The sequence below is a fragment of the Zingiber officinale genome, chromosome 1B, assembly GCF_018446385.1.
Source record: "Zingiber officinale cultivar Zhangliang chromosome 1B, Zo_v1.1, whole genome shotgun sequence".
Taxonomy (NCBI): Eukaryota; Viridiplantae; Streptophyta; class Magnoliopsida; order Zingiberales; family Zingiberaceae; genus Zingiber; species Zingiber officinale.
Genome location: NC_055986.1, coordinates 9,390,497 through 9,416,214, shown reverse-complemented (window position 1 = coordinate 9,416,214; position 25,718 = coordinate 9,390,497). Strand labels below are relative to the sequence as shown.

The 25,718-nt window shown below is 38.4% G+C and overlaps 1 protein-coding gene across 2 annotated transcripts; it reads right to left on the bottom strand.

Moving 5' to 3' along the window:
• Window positions 1-8,807: 8,807 nt before the first annotated feature.
• LOC122049562 lies at window positions 8,808-25,509 on the bottom strand. 2 transcript variants are annotated; one of them, XM_042610938.1, is made up of 8 exons: window positions 25,434-25,509; window positions 15,559-15,644; window positions 14,944-15,465; window positions 14,650-14,859; window positions 14,447-14,571; window positions 11,867-13,430; window positions 9,119-9,946; window positions 8,808-9,032 (listed from the first exon to the last, which is right to left on the bottom strand). In XM_042610938.1, exons 1-8 carry the CDS (start codon window positions 25,452-25,454, stop codon window positions 9,020-9,022), a joined length of 3,369 nt encoding a protein of 1,122 aa, XP_042466872.1. In that variant the 5' UTR covers window positions 25,455-25,509; the 3' UTR covers window positions 8,808-9,019. The 2 variants fall into 2 exon arrangements, with proteins under 2 accessions (XP_042466872.1, XP_042466878.1); XM_042610944.1 differs by having other exon boundaries at window positions 8,808-9,023.
• Between the last annotated feature and the right edge of the window lie 209 nt (window positions 25,510-25,718).

Sequence of the window (25,718 nt, the reverse complement as noted above, 5' to 3'; positions counted from 1 at the left end):
GGTTCGATTGAAACTTTCCCAATCGATTGGTTAATCGATTGGGAGAGTTTCTGAGCGAACAGTAAGCTTCTGAATCGATCAATTGATCGATTGAAGCCTCCAATCGATCGGGCGATCGATTGGAGCGCTGGAAATCGCACAAGAAGCCTTGAATCGATCGGGCAATCAATTCAGGGTGATTCCAGAGAGCACAAAGGCGCTCTGGATCGATCGAACAATCGATCCAAAGCCTCCCCAATCGATTGGGAGCAATCCAATCGATTGGGATTCGACCGTTGACGCAGATAAAGCCTTTGGCGAGCATTTTTCTGTGTACGACTTCCTCTCTTATCCACGGCAATCACAGCAAAGCTCCACAGCGATCCTTTCTTCCTCACCGTCAGTTCTTGAAGGTTCTTGGAGGCACATCCAAGTCAAGAGGCGAGTTACAACAACAAGAAGAAGAAGCTAGGGTTTCATTGTAATCTTGTAAGATTTACTTGTATTTTGCTTCTTTCTTTCTTATTGTTGTATTGTGAGCTTGTAAGGCTTCTTCGCCTTTGGTAGTTACCGTAAAGGAGTGTTTTCATAGTGGAGGGTGTGTGAGTGTGTGGATCATTGGTTAGTCACCTCTTCTTGAGGTGGATACCAAGTAAATCCTTAGTGTTAGCGTTGTAGTTTTTGTTTCTTGTATTATCCGCTGCACATCATCATCAAGGAGCAAGCAACGACAAGCACGAAGAGCGCGACGAGCTATTCACCCCCCCCCCCCTCTAGCTACATTTCGACCCTAACACGAGCGACATCCTCCTGTAGAGTCGGCTAAAAGTACCCGGCCAACAGAATCTTCCTTGCTAGCGACCGACCGCCCGGATGCCCTCTACAGGAGCCTTGGTGTACTTCTTACAATATATAGTTAGCGTCCCCCGATCCAACGCATTTAAGCAATGGCCTGGAGAAGGCCCTCTTGTAGAGCTGGTCCCCGACTAGGGTGAAACGATTGGCTCTCTTTCTCAATAAGCGAGCTTCTTCCCAATCGGACGGCGTAGCTCCTAATTGTAGAAACTCTACTATAGTCGTTCTCCAATCGCTAGGGAAAGTGAGCCCCTCCATCCGATCGACGTGCGCCACCAAAGATACTTGCTCAATCGGCTAAGTAATGGCAATCGACGAGAGTGAGTTCGTCAATTTGGCCAGCTCAACTGCCGCTTGGTTCTCTGCTCGGGGGATCTTCTAGATGATTACCTCTTGAAAGTTTGCCTTCAACTTTTCAAAGGTCTCGACGTACAACTTGAGCCGCGTGTTACTGATCTCCAATCTTCCACTCAGCTGCTGAGCGGCTAATTGAGAATCAGAGTGGATAAGAACCTGGTCGGCGCCGACATGCCGAGCGGCTTGTAAGCCGGCTATAAGCACCTCGTATTCAGCTTCGTTGCTAGTTGCTCGGTATTCTAGCCGAACTGACAACTGCACTCGCTCTTCTTGTGGTAAGATAAGCAGTATGCCGATCCTACCACCCTGCCGAGCGGACGACCCATCCAGATATACTTTCCAGATCGAGTCGAGTTCAGGGTTTTGTACCTCCATGCCAAAATCTGGCAAGGACTGCTCCTTGATGGCCGTTCGGGGTTGATATTGGATATCGAACTCGCTGAGTTCTGTTGTCCATTTGATCAACCATACGGACGCCTCTAGGATGAGCAGGACTCTTCCAAGAGGGTTGTTGGTCATCACAATGATAGTGTGAGTAAGGAAATAAGGACGGAGCCTCCGAGCGGCGAGCACCAGTGCAAATGCGAGCTTCTCAAGACCGGTGTAGCGAGATTCAACATCCTTTAATATATGACTCAAGAAGTACACTGGCTGTTCTTCGCCGTTCTGCTGAACCAGCGCCGAGCCGACAGCATGATCGGTCGAAGACAGATAGATCCGAAGTGGTTCACCAGTAGTAGGCTTAGCTAGTACAGGTAGTGAGTTCAGATACGCCTTGAGTTCCTCGAAGGCCCGGTCACACTCCTCGTCCCACTGAAACTTGGCGGCTCGGCGTAGAATCTTGAAGAAAGGAAGGCTCCGGTCGGACGACTTGGAGATGAATGGTGATAATACTGTTATCTGACCGGTGAGACGTTGAGCTTCCTTCAAGTTTCTTGGTGGTGGCATATTTTGAAGTGCTTTCACCTTGCTGGGGTTTGCCTCAATTCCCCGCTCGGAGACGATATATCCCAAGAAGCGCCCACTCTCTGCGCCAAACAGACACTTCTGAGGATTTAACTTGATTCCGTACGCCCGGAGGGTCTGGCAGGTCTCCTTGATATCTACACAGAGATCAGTAGCTCGGAGGGATTTAATTAATATGTTGTCGACATATACCTCCATGTTGCGGCCTATCTGTCGCCGAAACACATTGTTCATCAGCTTCTGGTAGGTGGCTCTTGCATTCTTTAAGCCGAACGACATTACGTTGTAGCTGTACGTATCGTCGGCAGTGATGAAGTTGACTTTCTCTTGGTCTTCATGGGCGAGCAACACTTGATAATACTCCTAATATGCGTCCATCATGCATATCAGCTCGCACCCGACCATGGAATCTACCATCTGATCTATCCTAGGAAAGGGATAGAAGTCCTTTGGGCATGCCTTGTTAAGATCCCAGAAGTCGAAGCAGACCCTCCATTTATTGCCTGACTTGGAGACTAACACCACATTGGCGAGCCAGCTCGGAAACTGAACCTCGCGTATGTGTCCGGCCTCCAGTAGCTTCTCAATCTCCACCCGAATAATCAGATTCTGCTCTGCGCTAAAGTCCCTCTTCCTATGCTTCACCGGTCGAGCGTTTGGTCGGACGTGGAGCTCATGCTGCGGGACGCTTAGGGAAATGTCGGGTAGCTCGTGCGTTGACCATGCAAAGACATCATGATTCTATCGAAGGCATCTGATCAGCTCGGCCTTCTGCTTGGCCTCCAGGTCGAATGCTATGAAGGTTGTCGCCTCTGCTCGGCCCAGATGTATCTGTACTTCTTCCTTTTCTTCATAAATTAACGTAGGAGGCTTCTCGGTTATGGCACTTACCTTCAGCCGGGGCATCTTCCGAGCGGACTTTGCTTCCATTTTGACCATTTCGACGTAGCAGCGCCGAGCAGCCGATTGATCTCCTCTTACTTCTCCGACCCGATCTTCCACCGGGAACCTGATTTTCTGGCAGAAGGTCGAGACGACTGCTCAGAATTCATTGAGAGTCGGTCAGCCTAGAATGACATTGTAGGAGGAGGGGGCGTCACGGTGTGGAGACGTCCAGCTTCCTCCATCTCCTCGGCTCGGATTCAGGTGGGTTCTCACAGACGGCGCCAAATTTGATCCTGCCCGAGAGTGAGTAGACGGACGCTAGGGAGTTGACGCTCATGTTGACTGGGTGTTGACTGAAAATGACGTGGACCTCCAACGAGCTAAGCTTACAACCACAAGTCGTTAGTGCCGAGCCAGGGAGGGGTTCCCTGACGATGACCCTCCGACGCTCAAGTCAGTTACCGGCGGCAAGCGAATGAAGTAGAGAAGAAAGGAGCAGCAGCGTAACTATAGCTACAATAGTGAACATACCTCCGTCTAAGCCTGGGGATCCTTATATATGGCTCCCAGGAGGCGCGTGCATGCTTCCCGAGATGTGCACGCTTCTCAAAGCATACCTGGAAAGGACGTGTCAGGAAAGGGTGTCTGACGTCATACCTTAACAGCCTGCGCATATCCCTGACGTGACAGTGGAAGCTTCCACTGTACGATTCTTTGTCTGATCATGTCGCCGACCATGCCGCCTGTCGATGACACTGGCCCCTAGGAAGATATCGCCAACTACCCTTTTTGTCTTTTATTGGGTCGGGCAGGAGAGTCGTTTAGGGTTTACTGTTAGGGTGATACAATGGTCGGGCCGAGCGTCCGCTCGGCCAATGATCTACTGTCCAACTCCACCCTGTCGAGCGAGGGAGCCCTGTCTGCCGGGTCGAGGTTGCGTTCACTGCCTAGCCGAGCGGGATGACCGCTCGACCTTCGTCCCTCTCTACTTTGAGCTTTATGAGCGTCGGAAGCTTGGTGTCTGACCGAGTTGTCGAAGTATCGAACCGGTTACTATTCCTGCTGATCGGGAAGGTAGTTCGTCCGATTGGATGCTTGCCTAGGACGTTGACCACTTTGACCTTCTGTCGGGTCGACCCTACCTTACCACCGGATCAATATTATATAAAAAGTTAGATTAAAGAAAAGTAAAAAAGTTATTGTAGTTTATAAAAATAATTTAAAATGAGAGACATTTTCAACATTAATTTTACAATTATTCAAAATATCAAATGTTAAATGATTTTTGATATTTAGAAAGATTAATGACTACAAAATCCACCTTTACATTTTTAATTAATACATTTTCAGTTTGTCTATATTTACCTAAACTTTTTTGTTTTATAATTAATCATCTCTACTGAAAATTAAATTAATATTTTAATAATTTTAAAGCTATTCACTTTTATAATAAGTTCAACAATTTTAATGTCATTAAATTTAAAAAATTTAATAAATCTAGGAGGAGCTCCATAATAGCAATAAAGGAAAATATTGATTTGAAAACAAAATGAGCTAATTAGAATTTTTTTGACAAAATTCAAATGAAAAATTATAAGTTAAAAGAATAAATAGAATTTTTAAAAAGAATAATGCATGTTTAAAATTTTTAAATTTCAATGGACTTAATTGTTATATTAGGTGTAGGATCTAATTAAAAAAAGTAACTAGAAATAATATCCATAAATTTTTTAATAAATCCAGTAGAAAATTTATATTAGCTTTCTAAATCATACTTAGTATGATTAAAGTTAATTTATGCATGCTTTAGATTTCATTTATTTTAATTTTTAATATTACATACAAAATTAATTAGTTCGTATATTTATGTTTTCGGTTGAAATTTTTTTCTGTGGACAAATGTATTAACTATTAGTATAAAAAAATTTGAAATTTTTTATCAGTAATTATTTTTTATGATTTTATTAACTAAAATCAGATTTTTAAAATTAAAAATTATTTTTGTAACACTTAATTTTTCTGTAATAAATAATTAGATTTTCTATTAGAATAAAAATTTTCAAGATTTTTTAGTATTTATCTAATTTTTTATGAATTTTTATCAAAAATATAATTTTAAATTTTAATTTTGTTTCATAGATAAATTTTAAGATATCTAATTTTTCAGCTACGAAACGTTGTATTTTAAACATTAAAAAAATTAATTAAAAACCTATTTTTAAATATTTAAATTAAAAAATAATTATTTTTTTAAAATAATCATTTTGATCGAAATAAAAATATTTTTGTCATAATTATTTTTAATAAAATGTCATATTACTGAAAAATCTTTTTAAAACCTCAAAGAATATTTTCAATATTTTTTACATAGTTTTCCTATTTTTCCTAATATTTTTTTATATGATCAAAAGGGAGAGGAATTAAATTAAGCGGAGGTACGTAGTATAAAATTTATTAAAAATTTTTGTTTTTTACTTGTTCTTATTACAAATTTGCTACTTGTAATAAATTGTAAATTTATGTTCTTAAATTGTTTTATTGTTTATTACCCTAACTTAATTTGGATTGATGCACATAAAAAATAAAGAGATTATAAGTATTTCAGGTTAAGTTTGATGTGGTCAACTCGATTAAGTTAGATCCTGCAGTGTTGATATCTTATGTCTGAGTATACAGGAGCTTAAGAATATTAGAAGTCGAGTGGAAGACGCAATGGATGTGAAGGATAGCACGGGAAGCGAGTTGACCGGCTCAGTGTATTCGAGGAACGAGAAGCTGCAAAAGAGTACATCGGTGAACGAAGAGATGTGCGATGCACTCGAGGGACAGAAGCCGGGAGAAAGTCTGCTCAAGGAAAAGATCAAAATTGGATTCAGATGAGCTCAATTCCGCATGACCGAAACATCACCTAAGCAAACAAGATAGAAGAATATCAACTTAAAGGTTGATATTGAAGACTCGAGATGGCTTACTTGTATCGAAGCACCTCGAACCAAAGGGGCAAAGGTGCCTTAAGAGTGTCTAAGGCGCCTTGGACAAAAAGGTGCAAAGGTGCCTTGGACAAAAAGGTGCGAAGACACCTCGAGCAAGTTCGGAGGCGCCTTGAGTAAGTTCGGAGGCACCTCCAACCAATCAGTAATAGTTAAGCTACCGTTCAAAAAGGGATAAAAGTTTATTCTCTTGAAGGCATCCTAAATACTTTTAGAGGCGTCTCCAAACAACGATAACTTTTTTTAAAAGGTTATAAAAGACCTTCTGGAGATAGGAATTATTCATTAATCAATGTATTCAATTTTCTAGTATTTCTAAGCTTTCAAAGATGATAAGAGGCTTCTCTACATTCAATGAAAAAAAAATTTAGAGTTTTTTACTTGTCTTATATTAATAACTATATAAGTTGAAACCAAGTAATTCTAATGTCCTCTTAGTTATTTTTATGTATTTTCTTTTGATTATTTAATTAATATTGTATCTTTACTAAATTTAAAAATTAAAAAATTTCTAACTTTCTTTTAAGATTATTTACCCCTCCCCCTCTAATGGCCTAACTAGACATTCAATTTGTATCAAATCATCATAAATATTTACTGTGATTTATTATAATGCCTTATAAATGTTATAAAAATATTCATCAAAAATCTTTAAGTAATATTAAATTTATTATAACGCCTCGTAAATGTTATAAAAAATATTTATAAAAAATCTTTGAGTAATATTAATTTTTATAAAATGTTATATTTAAATGTTCAAATGAAATAAATTCAATAAAAGAGACTCGGTGAGATAAAAAGTAATCTTTAAAATATCATAAAAGTGATTCGTTATAGGATTATTTTATATTTGAGAAAAAATTATATTTATTAACTTTTGTTTTTTTAATAATAAGCGGATATTTTTCTCCTATTCAACTATCAAATAAATTAGAATTTAAACTTAGGTGGTTCGATATAGTATAATTTCATATTATTTATATTAAAATTTTAATAACAATACGATATACTGATATTAAATCTCAAAATGATATCAATATTAAAAAATTTAATACGAGATAATACTGTATCAAAATTTTTGATATATAAAAAATATCAGTATAATTCGATATATTCGATATAGTATATATAATATGTCAAATTTTTAGTATTTTTTCCACCCGTATTCAAACCTTCTTCAACTTTAATAAGAGGTAAATGGATAGTTCCAATCTTCTTCAACTTCTTTAATAAGAGGTAAATGGATCAGGGACAAGCAAGTATTGATCTAATAATTGAAGGATTCGATAATTGAGGCATCATGACCCCAAGTGTGATGGTAAGTGATAAGACATGTTCTTAGATAAGGAATATTTGAATCTCATCTACAACACATTACCAATGGTAAGTAATAGGACATGTTTCTTAGACAATAAGAGTTTGAATCTTATCCAAAACACATACACATGAAGAATTCGAATTACTAGTGATGCAGTATCATTCATCAAAACCTATCTATGCTTCTCAATTTACCTAATAGCCAGTAAAAATTTTTGATAAAACTAAATCAATCATAAATCACTTTCAAAATTAACAAACCGTAACAACTGAATACCTAAATTATATATATATATATATATATATATATGGCATCGTGTACTTGAATTTTTACCATTAACTTAATTAATTTATTTTCAAGGTGTCACCTTATCATTAGTTGAATAATGCAATGGTATATGAAATATACAAAGTCATAATCAAAGGCAAGCTAATATGTGGCAAAAAGATGAAATCGTTCGCCCCCGCCGCATCCGACCCAAGACCATCACGAAGGAGGTAAATCACAACATCCTGAGCGAGCATGTGGCAAATGGGGTGAGTTACACAGGGACCGGAGATTTACATCCCGACTAAAGGCAAGCTAATATGAACAATATAAAAAAGATCATCTTCTTAAGTATTGTATTTGATGTGGATCTAAATTAATGAGTTGAATGCCGCTGATGATTGAATGGAAGAGAAAATAATAGAAGGGGAAAACAATGATAAAAAAACTAGTTTTGTTTTGGGGATCAGATTGAGATGGTTGAAGTCTTGAAGATACATAATATGTCGATTTGAATAGAGGAGGTAGAAGATTTATGAAATGAATGCTTGGATACCATAACTACTCTGCAGTCATATGATTAAAATCAGTATAAATTGTGTTGTCCACATGATATTTTTCTTGATAAGAAAAAAAACATACACACGAACACGACCAACATACTCACAGGAATTTACATTTAGGAATGAGTTAGGTTAGGTTGCAGCTGTTAATCTTTCCATATAGTGCCTTTGATTTCTACAACAGTTCTAATGTGAAACAATGAGGAATACTTTGTAGTTGGCACTTTGGCCTTGTGACAAGTTGTCTAATCTACAATCTTTAACATGCTTGTGACAAGTTATAAACAATAATATTGGTGTAAAGAATAAAGAAAGCATTAATTAATAAAACAAATAATTTAAATTGATTTTAATTTTGGCTGATCTCAATGACTGAAAGGATAAACCTGAAATAATTAAAGCAAAGACTACTTAATGGTCGAAGCAACCTATGGACTCCTTTTCTATATATAATAATGTGTCCTTAAATGTTGCCTCCATTAAGTTGAGATATCTGCTTTTCTTTTTCTAATTTTATCGAAGACAAGCCGCATTTCGATTAGTTTAATAGTACAAAAAACGACCACCATGAGTACATGTTCAGCGTTATTTTATTTTATTTTTGAAAAAAAAAAAAAAAGACTTTAATGATGGAACATCTTTTCATTTTTTTCTCTTCTAATCATTATAACAAAAAATTAGATAACTTGAGAGTAGAGAAAATATTCTAGTTACTTTATGTACACAGCAAAAGTTACAGAGCAAAAGAAAGCACGTGAGTGTATAACTGCATGCTTGCTTTTAAATAACCTTTGATGACGCTACGTGAAGGACTACTTAGTGAGAGCTTCCTCTTATCGTCACCTACAAAGCCTTTGCAAGTATGAACATTGTATTCGATATTAAAAACGAAAAATATATAATATAATCATTGAATGGCTGAACTAAACAACAAATACCTGGATCTAGATTTTTCCTTGTTTAGCTTTGTAATATATAGTCTGCAATTTCTCTTCAGATGTCCAAGTTTACCACAATGAAAACATTTTGCCTCAGACTGCACACGTGGCTTGGTCATCCTGATCTCAGTTTTAATATTTGGTGATTTCTTCTTTTGGAAACTTTCCTCTACAACTTTGGGTTTGGACGAACCTTTTAGCATGCCAGATGCTTCTCTTTTGGTAGTCAACTCAGCATTACTCAACATATTTAGAAGTCCACGCAAAGATGTCTCAATTCCATTTTTCAGGAAGTTGGTTATGAACTGACTGAATGATTCTGGGAGAGACTGCAAGATTAAATCAATGTACAAGTGGCTGTCCATACCAATTCCGAGATCCTCTAATTTCTCCACCATATTGATCATCTTTACAACATGATCATGTACTGAAGATCCCTCTATCATGCGAGTCTGAATGAGATCCCCTAAGATCTGATATCTTCTAATACGAGATTTTGCACCATACAACTTGTCTAAGCGAACATGAATCTCATATGCGTGTGATAAGTTTTTATATTGCTTTTGAAGCTCATCAGACATTGATGCAATCATATAATATTTAACCTTCAAATCATCATCTCGCCACTTTTGTAAAGTGATCTTTTCTTCCTCGGTGGCATCATCATTCACACCAGCAGGGGGGCTGTGTTCCAGTACATAGGTTAATTTCTCAAAATTAAGAACAATTTTCAGATTTCTTAGCCAGTCAAGATAATTGAAACCAAAAAGCTTGTGAGCATCGAGTATGCATGCAACCGGGTTCTCTGTCATTCTAAGATTTACCAATCTGCAATACAAAAGATAATAATTGAATAAACAAATGATTTTTTAAAAAAAATGCATTCAAGAATAAGCATTTTTTTAATGAAAATGTACCTCGCATAATTTCAAACAAAATATTATGGGTCATTTATAACAAGAATAAAAAGATGTTAACACCTAATCAGTTCCATCATCCCTTGCAACTCTCAGATTATTTTGATGTAGATTTCACATTAATAAATAAATACTAGTGCACAGAAAAACTTTAAGCAAACCACCATTGCTCCCAATCAAGTATGGCCAATTAAATTACTTTTTCATAGATAAACCAATTGTCCTATCACACATCTCAGATTATTTTGATGTAGATTTCACATTAACAAATAAATACCAGTGCACAGAAAAACTTTAAGCAAACCACCATTGCTTTCCATCAAGTATGGCCAATTAAATTACTTTTTCATAGATAAACCAATTGTCCTATCACACATCAACTACGTAGTATTTATAGATGATCGTTGGCTTACGCAAATAACATATCGAAATGGATACTTAAATTTAACATTTTTGAATTTCAGGTATATGATATTTGGTGTTTTGGATTCAAGTTGGTTAATTTTTTAAAGAAAACTCAAAAAAGAATCCAACCTGAACGGCATGTATATAACTATATATTATACACTTGATTAATTAATTAATTAATTACAATTAAATTTCTATACACTACACACACATTAATGGATGACTATTGGCTTTAGGCAAATAATCACATATTTAACCTAATCATCTGAAAATAAATACTTAAATTTAACATTTTTGAATTTCAGGCATATGACATTTGGTGTTTAGGTTTCGAGTTTGTTAGTTTTTTAAACAAAACTTCAAAAAGAATCTAACATGATTCACATGTATATAACTATACATTATACACTTGATTAAGTAATTACTTATGGTTACATTTCTATATATTGCACATACACACTTATGGAGGACTAAATTGACAGATATGACCTGATCTTGAAATGGATATTTAAGTAAACATTTTTGAATTTCAGATATATGATATTTGATGTTTGAGTTTCAAGTTTGTTAGTTTTTTACAAAACTTCAAAAAGAATCCAACATGAACCTCATGTATATAAACTATACATTATACATCTGATTAATTAATTAATTACAGTTACACTTCTATACATTGCACATACACACTAATGGACGACTAAGTTGGCATATTAGACCTGATCTAGATATTGAAATGGATACTTAAATTTCACAGTTTTCAATTTCAGGTATATGATATTTGGTGTTTGGGTTTCAAGTTGACTAATTGTTTAAATAAAACTCAAAAAGGAATCCAACCTGAACTGCATGTTTATAACTATATATTATAAACTTGATTAATTAATCTCTAACAAAGGATCTAAAACCCTAGCACTTGTCTATGATGATGTCACTTCTTGATTAACTCATTTGAAGTGGCCCTCTCAATCGACTAAAAACTACTCCAAATATCTCTTAACTGAATATTCAAAATTGCTCCTATTTGATAGTCTTGCTCAACTAGTATAGTCAAGTTCTATTTGGCACATAGTTTAACTAAAGACTAAAAACATAAAACTACTCCATCTAACATACATTGTACCTAGATGTCCAATGCAAATTTGCTTTGGATGATTTATTTAGGATGATGTACTGATCAATATGCTGAAAACTTTGGGAGGTTCAAACAGTAAACTAGATACACAATCAAAGTTCATGTTTTCTTTTAAAAAAAAAACAAGAAGTTTGGACCAGCTATATTGTTCTCTAGAGTAGAAGGAACTACCAAAAAATTTACAACATGAATATGCATGATTAGGTAATCAGTTCAAGTATATACAATAAGTAGTAATGATAATCAACCAAATAGAAGCAAGATGTGCAAACCAAAGAGAGGGATTATTACTCTTTTCCCAGTTGTGGCATTTTTCCAGTGGATGTATGCTTGTCGATGGCATTATTATGTTGATCATGCTTTCCCTGATATTCCAAAGAATCCAGCATGGGCAGTTTCCTGTCTTTTGTAATTTCATTAGAGCTGTCATCACTGATTTCAGAAAATGGATTTCCGTCAAGACATTGTACTACTCTCTCTTCCAGACTATTAGAGTTGTTAGCTAATTGCTGCTTGACAGTCCTACAATCATCTGTGATAAAATCATAACAATTATCAGATGCATTGGCAATATTTCTGTTCTGAGACATTCTTTCTTCTGTGGTAGGATTTGGACAAATTTGCACTGGATGGTGATGCATGTTTAAGTCGATGTTTACTTGACTCTCTGGAGATAAACTTCTGCTGCAGTCTCGCCTTTTGGAAAAACATGCATGTGCAAAATTAGTGTTCTGAGGTGTACTTTGCTCGGCAGAAGGATTAGGACAAACTTGCCCTGGATGAGGATGCATGTTCAAATTGATATTAACTTGACTCTCAGAGCATGCATTTCCATTATACTCTAGTCTTTTGGAATCAGATGCATGCTCAAAGTTCCTGTTCTGAGACATTCTTTCTTCTGCAGTAGGATTAGTATAAATTGGCGATATCTGGTGATGAATATTCGGAAGAATGTTAACTTGACTCTTGGAGCATGCACTTCCATCATAATTTTGCTTTTTCGAATCAGATGCATGCTCAAAGTTCCTGTTCCCAGATGCTCTTTCTTCTGCAGGAGGATTAGGACAAATTTGCACAGCGAGGTGATCCATGTTTGAATTGATATTAATATGATTCTCAGAGTCTAGCCTTTTGGAATCAGATGAATGAACAATAATCCTGTTCCCAGACGTTCTTCCTTCATCACAAGGATTAGGACAAATTTGCTCTGGGTGGTGACGCATGTTTGAATTGACGTTAACTGGACTCTTGGAACATTCACTTCCATTGTACTCTGGCCTTTTGGAATCAGAAGTATGCTCAAAGTTCATGTTCCGAGATATTCCTTCAGCAGTAGGATGGGAACATATTGGCACATCACTGTGATGCATGTTCGAATGGATGTTAACTTGACTCTTGGAGCATGCACTTCCATTGTACTCTCTCCTTTCGGAATCACATACATGTTCCAAGTTAGTGTACTGAGACATTTTTTCATCTGCAGTAGGTTTAGAACAAATTTGTGCTGGGTGGTGGTGCAAGTTTATATCTATGTTAACTTGATTCTCGGAGCATGCACTTTGACTGCAGTCACGGTTTTTTGAATTCTTAGACTTGTCAACCGATTGCTCCACAATATTACAATTTTCAGCATTATCGCACTGCTCAGTTGCATGCGTAAATCCAGGTGGAAAATCTCTTGTTTTTATCTTTTCAGCATTATCACACTGTTCTGTTGCATGCCTAAATCCAGGTGGAAAATGTCTTATCGTTCGCACTTTATGGGAATCTAGACAATTTTTGGTTGGAGCACAAGGCTCAGAGTTATCTTGCCGACTCCTGAAGGCACCCCACATATAGTATCTTTCTTCAAATCCTACAACAAAACCAAATCAAAATTTAGTATCAAAGAAGGCCTAAAAATGGGTTGTTTCAACAAATCTAACAAACTGGTCAAATCCAATAAAGCGATCTGATGAATAAACCATAAACTGATCGCTTGTAATTACAAACTGGAAGGAATCTAATCCTGAAGCCACAAACCTAAACAAATAGCTAGGTTGTTTTTTTTAGTGACAAACCATACTGAGTAATAAACCTACTGTAGATGCCATATTCATAATACATCAGAAAAAACAACTATAGGTAATGATATAATTTTCATAGCATAATTAAACTTAAACAAGGATTTGCAATAAATAGAAACCAAGGTTTCAGATGAAAGAACTCAGATTATGGTAATGATTAGTATAGACAACTAAGCGATAACATCTAATGAAGACATGCAAAGGGAGAATCAACATTAGATAGTGAAAATATCAACACCATTAGGATGAAAACTTCAACTGTGATTCATGAACATTCAATTTAGTATGACTTTCCCTCTAATATATTTACATGCACAAGTAGAGTTTTAAAGTTTGTGTCTTTCCCAGAAATGCATTCAAGATTAGGGCTTTTTCATAGCCACCAACAAATGAGAAAGAGAGTAGTTGATTTACTACGCTTGACCACTGGCCCAAATGGGTAAGCCTCATCACGAAGGACCTATTCAGAACCTGACTCATTGTCAGATTATCACAGGTAAATCAATTGTGTAAATCATTGAATTGTTTAAGTTGTTTTTTACAAAAATTATAATAGATGTAAATTCATGTTTTCATTAAATCAACTGTTGTGTACTTTGTCAACATAATTATTTTAAATAACTTTTCAGTATGAATCCATATAAACACCTGAATATGTACCTTTATACTGCACATACGCTATGCAATTAGCCAAGTCCTTAAGCTAGATAATCTTCATTTCTTTATTTAAAAAAGGGAGAACCAGTTCACGAGGAAAGTATAATTTGCAACGCCTTTGTACACCAATCATACTCGGATAACTTACTCTGACAATATTCTGGCAGTATAATGGAGGAAAATACAAGCATCTCAGCTTCATCAAGCACCACCCTCAAGGCAAGATCCTTCATAGTGATGTGATCCAATAGATTATGAAATGCTGCCCCTGCACTGAAATGCAATAGAATGTTAAGTTTCATTTCCTCTTTAAGATCATAGATTTAAGGAAGCAACATCAGTAATAAGTACTTCGAATTTTCTGAAAAGAAACAGAGAGCAATGCTGTCATCATTTGGTGGTAAATTATTGAAACTTGTAGGCCATTCATTTCTTGAGAGCTTTGTCATTTGCAGCACTGGTGGCAACTTAGTCACTATGTTACAAACCTTCTCACATGCTTTAATTGACAGACAAGCTTTTAATGGACCCAATTCCTCATGGCGAACATCAAAGCATCCGCTGCATGTCATAAGATAAAAGCTAGGATAATGACAGACTATCTAAAATTTTATAAAAATGGAATGACAAACCAGTATCACTGACCTCCAAACAGGACAGCGAAGGAGCTGCACCGATAAGTCAAAAGAGAGAAAAGTGTTTTGTCTAGTTTTTTCTATTTCTACTTGCGAGAGTGCTAGCAATTGACAAGAATTTTTAACAGGAGAATTTTGGCAAGTAGAATTTGCATGAATCTCTTCATCCAAATGTCCCCCGTCCGAAATTAATCTTCCCCTTGGTATAGTCAAATTCTTTGGAATTTGTACTTCTAAAAGTTTGTCTTTAGTTGCTTCAGCAGATTCATTCTCCAGCAATATCAATTTTCTCCTCTTATTCTTTGAGTGTTTCTCAAATAGTATTAGAGATGACTGGGGAAAGCCTGCATTATTCTCATGTCTTTTCCGTATATTCTCCATGCTAGCGATCCTTTTCGTTTGCTTAAACTGACACTTCAAGTGCTTCTTGGTTCTACGTTGGGTTGGGTTGACCATGGATGGCCTAGGCTTGCATTGTTCACAGGACCAACTTATCACTTCATGCTGACTAGGCAACTTATCCAAACAATATCTGCAATAACCATATGAATTTATATAAGACAACACAACATATAATAACCTACGAAACTAAAAGAAGTGGCTTGATTAAGCTACAATAAGATACCTGTGCTCAGCAGAAATCTGACAGTTGTTGCAAAATACAAGAAGTTCAGCATAGCCTGATACACCACATGTCTGGCAAACTGCCACCTGCAAAACCAAGTGTGTAATAATTTTTATTATTTATCTAATAACAAATGAGCATACACGAGGCAGCAAAAACATGCATTAAATCACGTCTCCTTTGGGACAAAAAGAGCGGACTATAAATATTTTCAAGGATAAGATATGTCCTCATAAAAAGTCCAATCTGTTTGTTACTAAGATTTAAAATTTCAACCCGTGCCGAGGTTTCGGTCCTAGACCGGAACAATACGATTTCAGTACCGTATCATGTCGTGCCGATATAGTTCGATATTTTTTAAATATAAAATATATTAATTAAAAACTAAAATATTAGCATAAATATTTAAAAAATAAACAAGATAAAATAATCTTTTAAAAAAGGAAAAGATATGAAAATAGATAAATAAAAAATTTATTATAATTTTTAAATTAAAATAAATGAAATATAAATTAATTAGATACTTTTATTAGGGTTTAATAAAATCTCTTTAGATTATCTCCACCATAATTAGGAGTTGATTAAAAAATTAACCTAAGTTTAATTTAAAAAAATCTGAAATCCGACACCACTCGCGAGCTCGCACGACTTCAGTGTTGTCGCAGGGTTGCGCGACCAGCCATGGCCGCAGGGATTGCATGACTCCTTCAGTGCGACCACTTTGGTCATGCGACCCCTCTGCAGTGACCGCAGAATCGCACGATACCTCCATGACTACAGTGGAAGGATTATGCGACCTCTCTATTACTGTTGTAGGGTTGAGCGACCCCTCTACTGTGACCACGGGATCGCACAACACACCACATTTGTCGTGGGTCTGGTGTCGAGGTCATGTCGATGCCGATCGCCAAGTGGAACGAGACGTTTCGCCCGTTTCGACACGGCACTTTAAACCATGTTTGTTACATATTGTTTTCCTTTAAACCTGTAGATCCTCAAAACTCACAGATAGCTCCACAGCCAGGAAGAAGGCCTCAGGCTAACTAAAATTGTTCAGATAGCTCCATAGGGACCAATTCGCTCAACTGAAGCAAATCTTAATGGGAAGTCCAGGAATACCGTAGGAGACCGTAAAGATCTATTTTTTCAAAGACTCGTTGTCTTGGTACCGTGGGCATACTGATAAAAAAGATTTCCGCATTAGTACGATCCAGAGCCTCGCTAGCAACCACGCTAAGGCAGAAGGTTTAATGGAGGCGGATGCACCCCAAGGCACAAGGGGGGCTATTCAGGATTGGAGCTTAGCTTCCACTCTATGGCTGGCTATTCAGGATTAAGGCACTAACCCATTAATCTAGAATCTATTGGACTAAATGCTCTCATCCCTATTATCCTTGTCCCTTGTATAAAACACCCCACCTCAATGTCAAATGGCAAGCAAGTTGCATCCCCTGAAATACCACAAAAATTTCAGCTCTCTAACATGATTTGAGGCCAAGATTGCATGGATATTGATCTCCCTACTTCACATTTTTGGAGCCACAGCCCTTCCCTGGACAAGTTTGTTATGATTTTTCCCTTTGACAACCCTTAAAAACATTACTGCTCTGCTCTTGTGAATCATAAAAGGCATTGAACTAATGTACGTATAAAAACAGCAAACACCCTTTGTCGCACACACAAGTTCAACAAAAGTAAACTAAGAATATGTGACTCATTTATATTTAGATGAAGTTTTTTCTATTTTATCATTGTTAACCAAGTCTTTTTATCTGCCTCTTCCTCTATTAATGAGTATCACATCACCTAACCAGGGCATTTATTGAACGCCTAAGTGCATGCTGATATTATCTTAAACTAACTTCTTGGAGTTTTTCCTCAATAAATACAACTCCGATTTTCTCTCATGTGTTTTTATTTCTTAGATGTCCATCCTCGAATATCCACACATCCACCTTAACATCCTCATCTCTGCGACTCTCATCTTTTATTTATATGTTTGCTTTATAATTCAACATTCAACTTCATATAACATAGTAAGTCTAAGGGTGTGTTTGGTTCGTGGTTATCGTTGATAACCCTGTTTGGTTTAGATAATGACTAATTCCCAAGTAATGAAGGATGTCCGCCACACCACTAAACATCAGAAAAAGTAGGAATCCGATTCCTTTGAAAGCCTAGGGTGGCGCTTGGTTTGGATAGTTGGAAAATGAGAAAATAAATTCATTCTCAAACCTTGTGTTTTGTTAATGGGAATGGAATCAAGATTTTAAAATGAAATCTAAAAACTTGGGTATTGATGAAATTCATCTCTTCTCTTGGATTTTGATAGGAATGAGAATAAAAATTAAGTTTTGAACAAAAATATCCTTAATATATTTGTTCAATTTTCCTTTCATTTCACTTTCTCTCTCTTTATTCTCATTCATCATACTTTCTCTCTCCTCATTCTCTCATTCTACTTTCTCTCTCAACATACTCTCTCCTCATTCTCTACCATTTCTCCTATATTATCTCCCATCACACTCTCTCTCCTCATTCTCTACCATTTTCTCCTGTATTATCACTCTCTCTCCTCATTTTTCTCTTCATTCTCTCACATCACACTCTCTCTCCTTATTTTCTCTCATCACACTTTCCCTCTCTTCATTCTCTCACATCACACTCTCTCTCCTCATTTTCTCTCATCACACTTTCCCTCTCTTCATTCTCTCACATCACACTCTCTCTCCTTATTTTCTCTCATCACACTTTCCCTCTCTTCATTCTCTCACATCACACTCTCTCTCCTCATTTTCTCTCATCACACTTTCCCTCTCTTCATTCTCTCACATCACACTCTCTCTCAACATACTTTCTATCTCATTATTCTCTCTCATCATATTTTCTATCTCCTCAATCTATACTCATTTTCTCTCATCACACTTTCCCTCTCTTCATTTTTTTCATCACACTCTCTTTCAATACACTTTCTCTCTCATTATTCTCTCTCATCATACTTCCTCTCCTCAATTTATACCTCATCATATTTTTTTCTCTATTTATTTTTTTCTCATCATACTTTCTCTCTCATCACTTTTTCTCTCATCATATTTTTCTCTCACATCTAATTTTTTTTCTCTTATTTTCCTCTAAGGGTAAAAAAAAAAATTTAAGTTCATTCCGATTGAAAATATTTAACTAACCAAACATTATTTTTAAAAATGATACCCAAACTCATATTCATTCCTATTCCATAATACTATGATACTCATTCAGTCCGATTCATAGGAGTGACTCAAACGCCACATAAGATTTTCCTTGATTCTGAAGTTAACAAAATTTTTCCAAAATTATCTTCACAGTTCTACACATCGAGGAGAGGGGAGGGGCGGACAAAGGAGACAGTCTTTGTCACGGCTCGTTTTGCACACTGACTGTTGGCGATGGGAAGGCATCGGGTCGACGGCTAGGCCGACTCGTCGCAACGGCGACGACTCGGCAACTCGCAGTGGCTACGGCTGGAAGTGGCACCAATTCCCCTCTCCTCTACGACAACCACGGTGGAGGGGAGCAACGACTTGCGAACCGATGCCAATGGGAAGGCATCTGCCAACGACGACAGCGGCTCACAATGGCACTGCGACTACGACTGCAAGGGTGGGAGAGTACACGAATGAGGGAGAGAATGGGCCAGTAAATAAAAAAAATAGACAATAGGCACAAGGAAAAAAACACAGTGAATTAACAATTTTAGGCTCAAATAAGATAATTACAATAAGTTTTGTTTTAACAAGGGTAATACAGTAAAATCCAATAAATTTTGTTGTGTTACCTAGGATTAAACCAAACATTAGATTATGTTTTATTCTCCGTAACCTTAGTTATATGATTACCTTGTAATTATATAACCAAAGTTATACATAATAACTTGAACCAAACACACCCTAAGTTTCATTTTGTAAAACTTCTCTTTACAAAGAAGATCTAATGTCCTTCATTTTAAGTATTATGCTTATATCCTATGTATAACACCTTTATCAACTCCATCATTTTACAAAATAATCCTCAATACTTAAAGCTCTTAGTTATTAATAACTCATCATTTCATAACTTTATAATTACTTTATTATATCTATTACTACTAAATTTAAATTTTATATATTTTATTTTTACTCTACCAAACCTAAAACCTTTTAGTTTCAATTTTTTTTTTGCCCAAGATTCAACTTTATATTATTCAATCATGTGTCTCATCCACCAAAATAATATCTACAAACAACATGCAGCATAATAACGTATCTCAGATATATTCAATAAATTCATTCATTATTAGTGTAAAAAGGTACACACTTAGAGTTGTTCCTTAATATAAGTCAATCTTTATAGGAAATGATACAATTAATGAAATCTTCACTTTTATCGTTATATCGTCATACATATCTTATTGTTTAAATATATCCTACACTAACATCTTTCTTTTTTAGAATTCTCCACACAATATCTCTTGAGACTTTGTTATAAATTTTTTCTAGGTCAATGAATACCATGTAAATGTCCTACTACTTTTCCAATACTTTTCAATCAGTAGTCATATATAGAGCTTTCATCATTGACCTTTGCATGAATCCAAATTAATTTTTATTCACCTTCACCCTACGTTAATGTGATATTTTTTTCATTTTCAATATTAATACTTCCCTAGACACTTTTATATCTATATTGAAGTATTACCTAATCCAATCGCTTGCTCATTCTAAATTCTATTTAAGACTTGTTTTACTTTTGAAGTTTAAATTAATAAAAATTTGAATTTCTATACTCCTCTAGTTCGTTCCAAAATCTTCTTAAACCGTTGATAAAAGTTAAAGAAAATACTTCCTCCACTCTATCATTTTCATCTTTAATACATTTAATTTGAGTAAGATCCCTTATTTTCCTCTCTCATCAAAATCATTATTAGTATTAAGTCAAGTAGTCTGGATATTTCAATATTAGTTGAAGCATATCAATAGCATGGGTGTTGATATCATTAAACACCAAAATATCAATAATAAAATTAAATTAATAGTGCATAATATAATAACAAAAGGATATCAAATTGTTATTTAATACTATTAGAAAGAATAGATGGACTAAGCTACTAGATTACTACAACTTAGACTAGTGTGAATAAGTCAATCAAAGATTGTTGTGAGGCAAAAAACACTTACTCCGACAATTAGCCACCACCCATTAAGTCACCTCCCATTAAGGGTCAAGTTAACAACAACAAAAAATCGCTTAAGGATGGCATGCACAAGATGAATACTATAGGCACACAAAGCAATCAAAAAGATGAAAAAAATGAGAAGATGAGAAGGGAAAAAAAAGGATAGTCGGGTGTACGAAACTTCCGCTAATGTAGGATCCCGAGGAAGAGTCCTACTTTGCAAGAGTGTTTTCGAGATTCGAACCTATAAATCACACTAAAACAACTTTACCTACAAGTTTTAAGTCCCTTATTCATTATGTTCCATGATCTTACTGACAATGTAAGTGTTAACTAACATATGCATACGACGAGAATGTAATACCTCCTAACCAAATGGTGAATGGTTAAGCATCCAAGACTAATATATGAATACTTGATTCATAAGGAGCAAACCAAAAGTATCATTGCCACCAACTCGTACATCATTGCCCCCTTATGATACGGTAATGGGACATCTTCCTTACCTTAATAAGGACATCATGTTAGAAGCGCATCATTCCTTATGATAGTCACAGATGTGACATCTCCCTCTTTCAGGTTATAAAAAATCCCACCTCGCAGGCCAAGGTATGCGAAGATTTTTACAAACATTACCTACACATATGCATTACTTTACTGTACTATTTATCTTCTTCATTCTTATCACTAGAGACTGACTTGAGCGTCAGTGTAAAAGACTAGGACAACCCGGACTCCCTCTAACAATCTGTCTACCTTTCCTTGTCTTCTAGCAGCCCAAGCACTATTGACGAAAACTTTCGGTCTCCTCTTCTTGGTTTTTCTTGAAGGTCCAGCAGTCCAATCAACCTAAAAGATAACTCATTACCTTCTTCTCTCTCTAAGTCACAGTGACTTAGTCCCACTTCATCAATAATCCAGCACTCCAGCCTTCGTCGCTTCCAGACTGGATCATCAAATTTAGCGTCATATATTAAAACACACTACACCTAATATGGAACGTGAAGATGGGCAATGCCAAAAAACTCTCATCATTTCCATGATCCCGGATGATTTTGACAAACAGAGCACCGCCATAGTGCAGGAGCAAGAAATCAGAGTTTTTTAGGCATCGTTCTCGTTCGACCGTTGCACTAGAAGCTTACGAATCTTCGTCCCAAATCCTTATTCTCCAGAGCCTCAGTCGATCGACAGGTTGATTTTTCCATTATGTTCTCTCCTCGACGTGGGCGTTAAATCCTCAATCGGTTAGCAGGAGTCGAGGGACAGAGTTAAATCCTCAATCAGTTGGCAGGTTGGTTTTTCTATTATGTTTTGTCCCCGACTCCACGGGTATTCGAAAGTCGAGACACTGAGTCAAATCCTAAGCCGATCGACAAGTTGATTTTTCCATTATGTTGTCTCCCTTACTCTGCGGGTGTTCAGGAGTCAATGGATCGAGTCAGATCCTCTGTCGATCAACAGACTGATTTTTCTATTATGTTCTCTCCCCGACTCCACGAGTGTTCAGGAGTCGAAAGACCAAGTCAGATCCTCAGCAGGTCAGTAGATTGATTTTTCCATTATGTTCTATCCCCGACTCCGTGGGCGTTCAGAAGTCAACTCTGTGAACCTTAGGAAGTCGAGGGATCGAGTCAGATCCTCAACCAGTCGGCACAGCAAGCACCATAGCTGCCCACTCGACACGACCACCGCAGCCACCCGACACAACCACCGTCACCACTCTCAACATTGAGACAGTACCTTACGACTGGCAAAGAGGCTATAATCGCTCATTCGGACTTATGGTAGGCTCAAAGCCTCTAGCCCAGCGTTACAATACATGTTCCAACGCCGCCAGAAACCAAGTTTATGTTTCTATGCTACAAAAAAAAAATCTGATTCTTAGGGCTTCGCTCCTTGTAAAGGTCGGCCCCCTCCAATTCTTAGAATTTCGCTCCCTTTACGACCACGAGCTCTGCTCCCACTTATAGCCACGAGCTTTGCTCCCACTTATGACCACGAGCTTTGCTCCCACTTACGGCCACAGGCTTTGCTCCCACTTACGGCCATGGGCTTTGCTCCCACTTACAACCATGGGCTTTGCTCCCACTTTACGACCACGAGCTCTACTTCCACTTACGGCCACGAGCTTCGCTCCCTCTTTATGGCCACGGGCTCTACTCCCACTTACGGCTCCCCAATCAGAGAGTGAGAGTTTAGCTCCACGATCAAAGACTAGAACCTTAGATCCCCGATCAGACACTAGGGGCACAACTCCCTGAGCAGACACTAGGGGCACAACTCCCTGATCAAAAACTAGGGGCAGTTCTCGATCAAGGACTAGGGGCCTAGCTCCCCGATCAGAGATTAGGGGCTCAGCTCCCCGATTAAATACTCAAGGGCTTTGTTCCTTACGACTCTTAGGGCTTCGCTCCCTACGATTCTCAAGGTTTTGCTCCCTTTGACTATCAAGGCTCGGACTATTCTCTCCCTAACTCTGCGGACCTTTGGGAATCGTGGATCGAGCACTATGTCACCGCTATAGTCGCCTGCTCGACATTTGCTCGACCGCCTGCTAGGCATCCGCTCGGCTGCTTGCTCGGCATCCGCTCGATTGCTCGCCCGGCATCCGCTCGGCCACTCGCTCGACATCCACTCGGCCGCTCGCTCGACATCCGCTCGACCGCTCACTCGGCATCCACTCGGCCGCTCGCTCGACATCCGCTCGACCGCTCACTCGGCATCCACTCGGCCGCTCGCTCGACATCCGCTCGACCGCTCACTCGGCATCCACTCGGCCGCTCGCTCGACATCCGCTCGGCCGCCCGCTCGGCATCCTCTCGGTCACCCACTAGGCTGCCCGCTCGACAACCAACTTGGCATCCGCTCAGCCACTCGCTCGGCACAACCACCGCCGCTCGCTCGACTCACCATAGCTACTCACTTGACATCATACAATGGGCCTAGTGATCTTTCCCCGACACTGCGATCAAGATTCAGCATTACGTAAGGGCTTCGCCCCCCTATAATTCTCAAGGCTCTGCTCCCTACAGTTGTTAGGGTTTCACTCTTCATTGACCACGAATGCTCCCGTGCTAACAAATCGCCACAACACAAGAATCCAATCAGTCGAACTCGCACCTCCTTCAACTAAACTTGAAGGAGAGGCTTGTGATGCAGTTAATAGGGATGATGACATGTGGGCAGGGGATATTTTTAGGATTTTGATTGTTTTTTCCCCGTTTTTACTGATGGTCTTCGTCGAAGAAAGGAAGGGGCTTCTTCGTTTTGGCCCGTCTCACGCACGCCACCACACTCCCTCTCCGCGACGAACGTCACCGGCAATGACATCTTCTCCTCACTCACCGCCGAGGGACCACTCCTCTCCTTCCTCTCATGCGCCGCCAAAGGGATCACCTCTTTCAGGCAACCGCCTCATGCTCATGCCTCCAACGCCACTTTTGTAGGATCTCCTTTCTCGCCGTCATATCTTCATCCTTGCCATTATCTCCCCCCCCCCCCTTTTCTTCCTCAGGAGGTCACCGCCTCCTCTCTCGCCAACCACGACACCGGCTACGCCGCCTTAGGCGACGACCACCTTACCGCCATCGTCGAGCAGTGCCTTCTCCTCCTTCCCGCCACTGATCTCCGGCTAGCGAGCCGCCTCCCCTCTCCGCGATCCACCCCCATTGCCAGATTTACGCCTCAGCCACTAGCTACCACCATATCTATGCCCTAGCCGTCGAATTCTGTCAGATCTACTCCTCGGCTACCTTGATCAGCCTTCACCATCACCTCCTAGCTTCTAATCGCTGCCGACTCCGCCAGAACCCCTCACGCACACTATCGTACACTTCCGACACTGATCCGGCATAAATCTATCGCTATCGTAAGCCTCCGACGCCGATTGAGCCCCCAAACCTTCGTCGTTGTGCATTTCCGTTGTACTTCACCTCCATGGTCAATTCGATTCCTAAAGCCCTAGCCGCAGTTGTGTTCCAGCCTTCGACTGTGTTCCGACCTTCGAGCCGCTATTGTGTTCCAACCTTCGAGCCTTCGACTGTGTTCCGAGCAGACACTTCCGACCTTCTCTTGGCATGCGCCTTCTCCAGCTCCCCGAGCAAATACTTCAAGGCCCAAATCCCTGAGTGGATACTTCAGGGCTCAACTCCCCGAGCGGATATTTCAGTGGCTCACCTCCACTCTAACCTGAAACCTCTCTCGGATCCAGATATTCAGCTGCTCAGTGGCACATGGAATGATATGACACATGCAGCCGTATGGTGGACGTAGCATGATCCCACGAGATCTTATACAGTGCCAGTCTGCCAGATATGATTGATGTTAACTTCTGATACGACGATGGGGCATCTTCCTTACCTTGATACAACATCTTGTCATAACAATCACAAATGTGACATCTCCCTCTTTCATGTTATAAAAAGTCCCACCTCGCGAGCCAAGGCATGCGGAGATTTTTACAGATCTTCATTTCTATTGTCGGAGACTGAATTACGCATCGGATTGGAAGGTTGGGGCAACCCGGACTCCCTCTAACATTCCATCTACCTTTTCTTGTCTTCTAGTTCTAGCAACCTTGCATGCACCATTGACGGAAGACTTTATGGCACCTTTGGTCTCCTCTTTTTGGTTTTTCTTAAGATATATAGCAATTCAGTCAACCTAGAAGACAGCTCATTACCTTCTTCTCCCTCCAAGTCATGGTGACTTGGTCCACATTCCAGCCACCTCACCGGTAGACCAGCCTTCGCCACTTCTAGATGGGATCATCAAAAAAAAAAATTTACAAGACTAAGGACAACTTCTATTATCAACTTGACTTGAAAAAAATCTAGAAACAAATATTCAAAAGATAATAATCTTAATCAAGAAAACATGATAATCTTTAAAATGTCAAAGTCCATTCTCAATGATCCAAGCATCTTCAATCTCTACAATCCTTTCTGACAAAATAGTACCAATTAAT

Excerpts from the sequence above, each read along its gene's own strand:
- LOC122049562 (XM_042610938.1), bottom strand. The coding sequence starts at position 25,454 with ATGACTTGGAGGGAGAAGAAG. Across the intron at positions 15,645-25,433 it reads TGACTTGGAGGGAGAAGAAG|GTGGCAGTTTGCCAGACATG; the intron begins GTAATGAGCTGT and ends TTGGTTTTGCAG. Across the intron at positions 14,572-14,649 it reads TTCTTTTCAGAAAATTCGAA|TGCAGGGGCAGCATTTCATA; the intron begins GTACTTATTACT and ends ATTGCATTTCAG.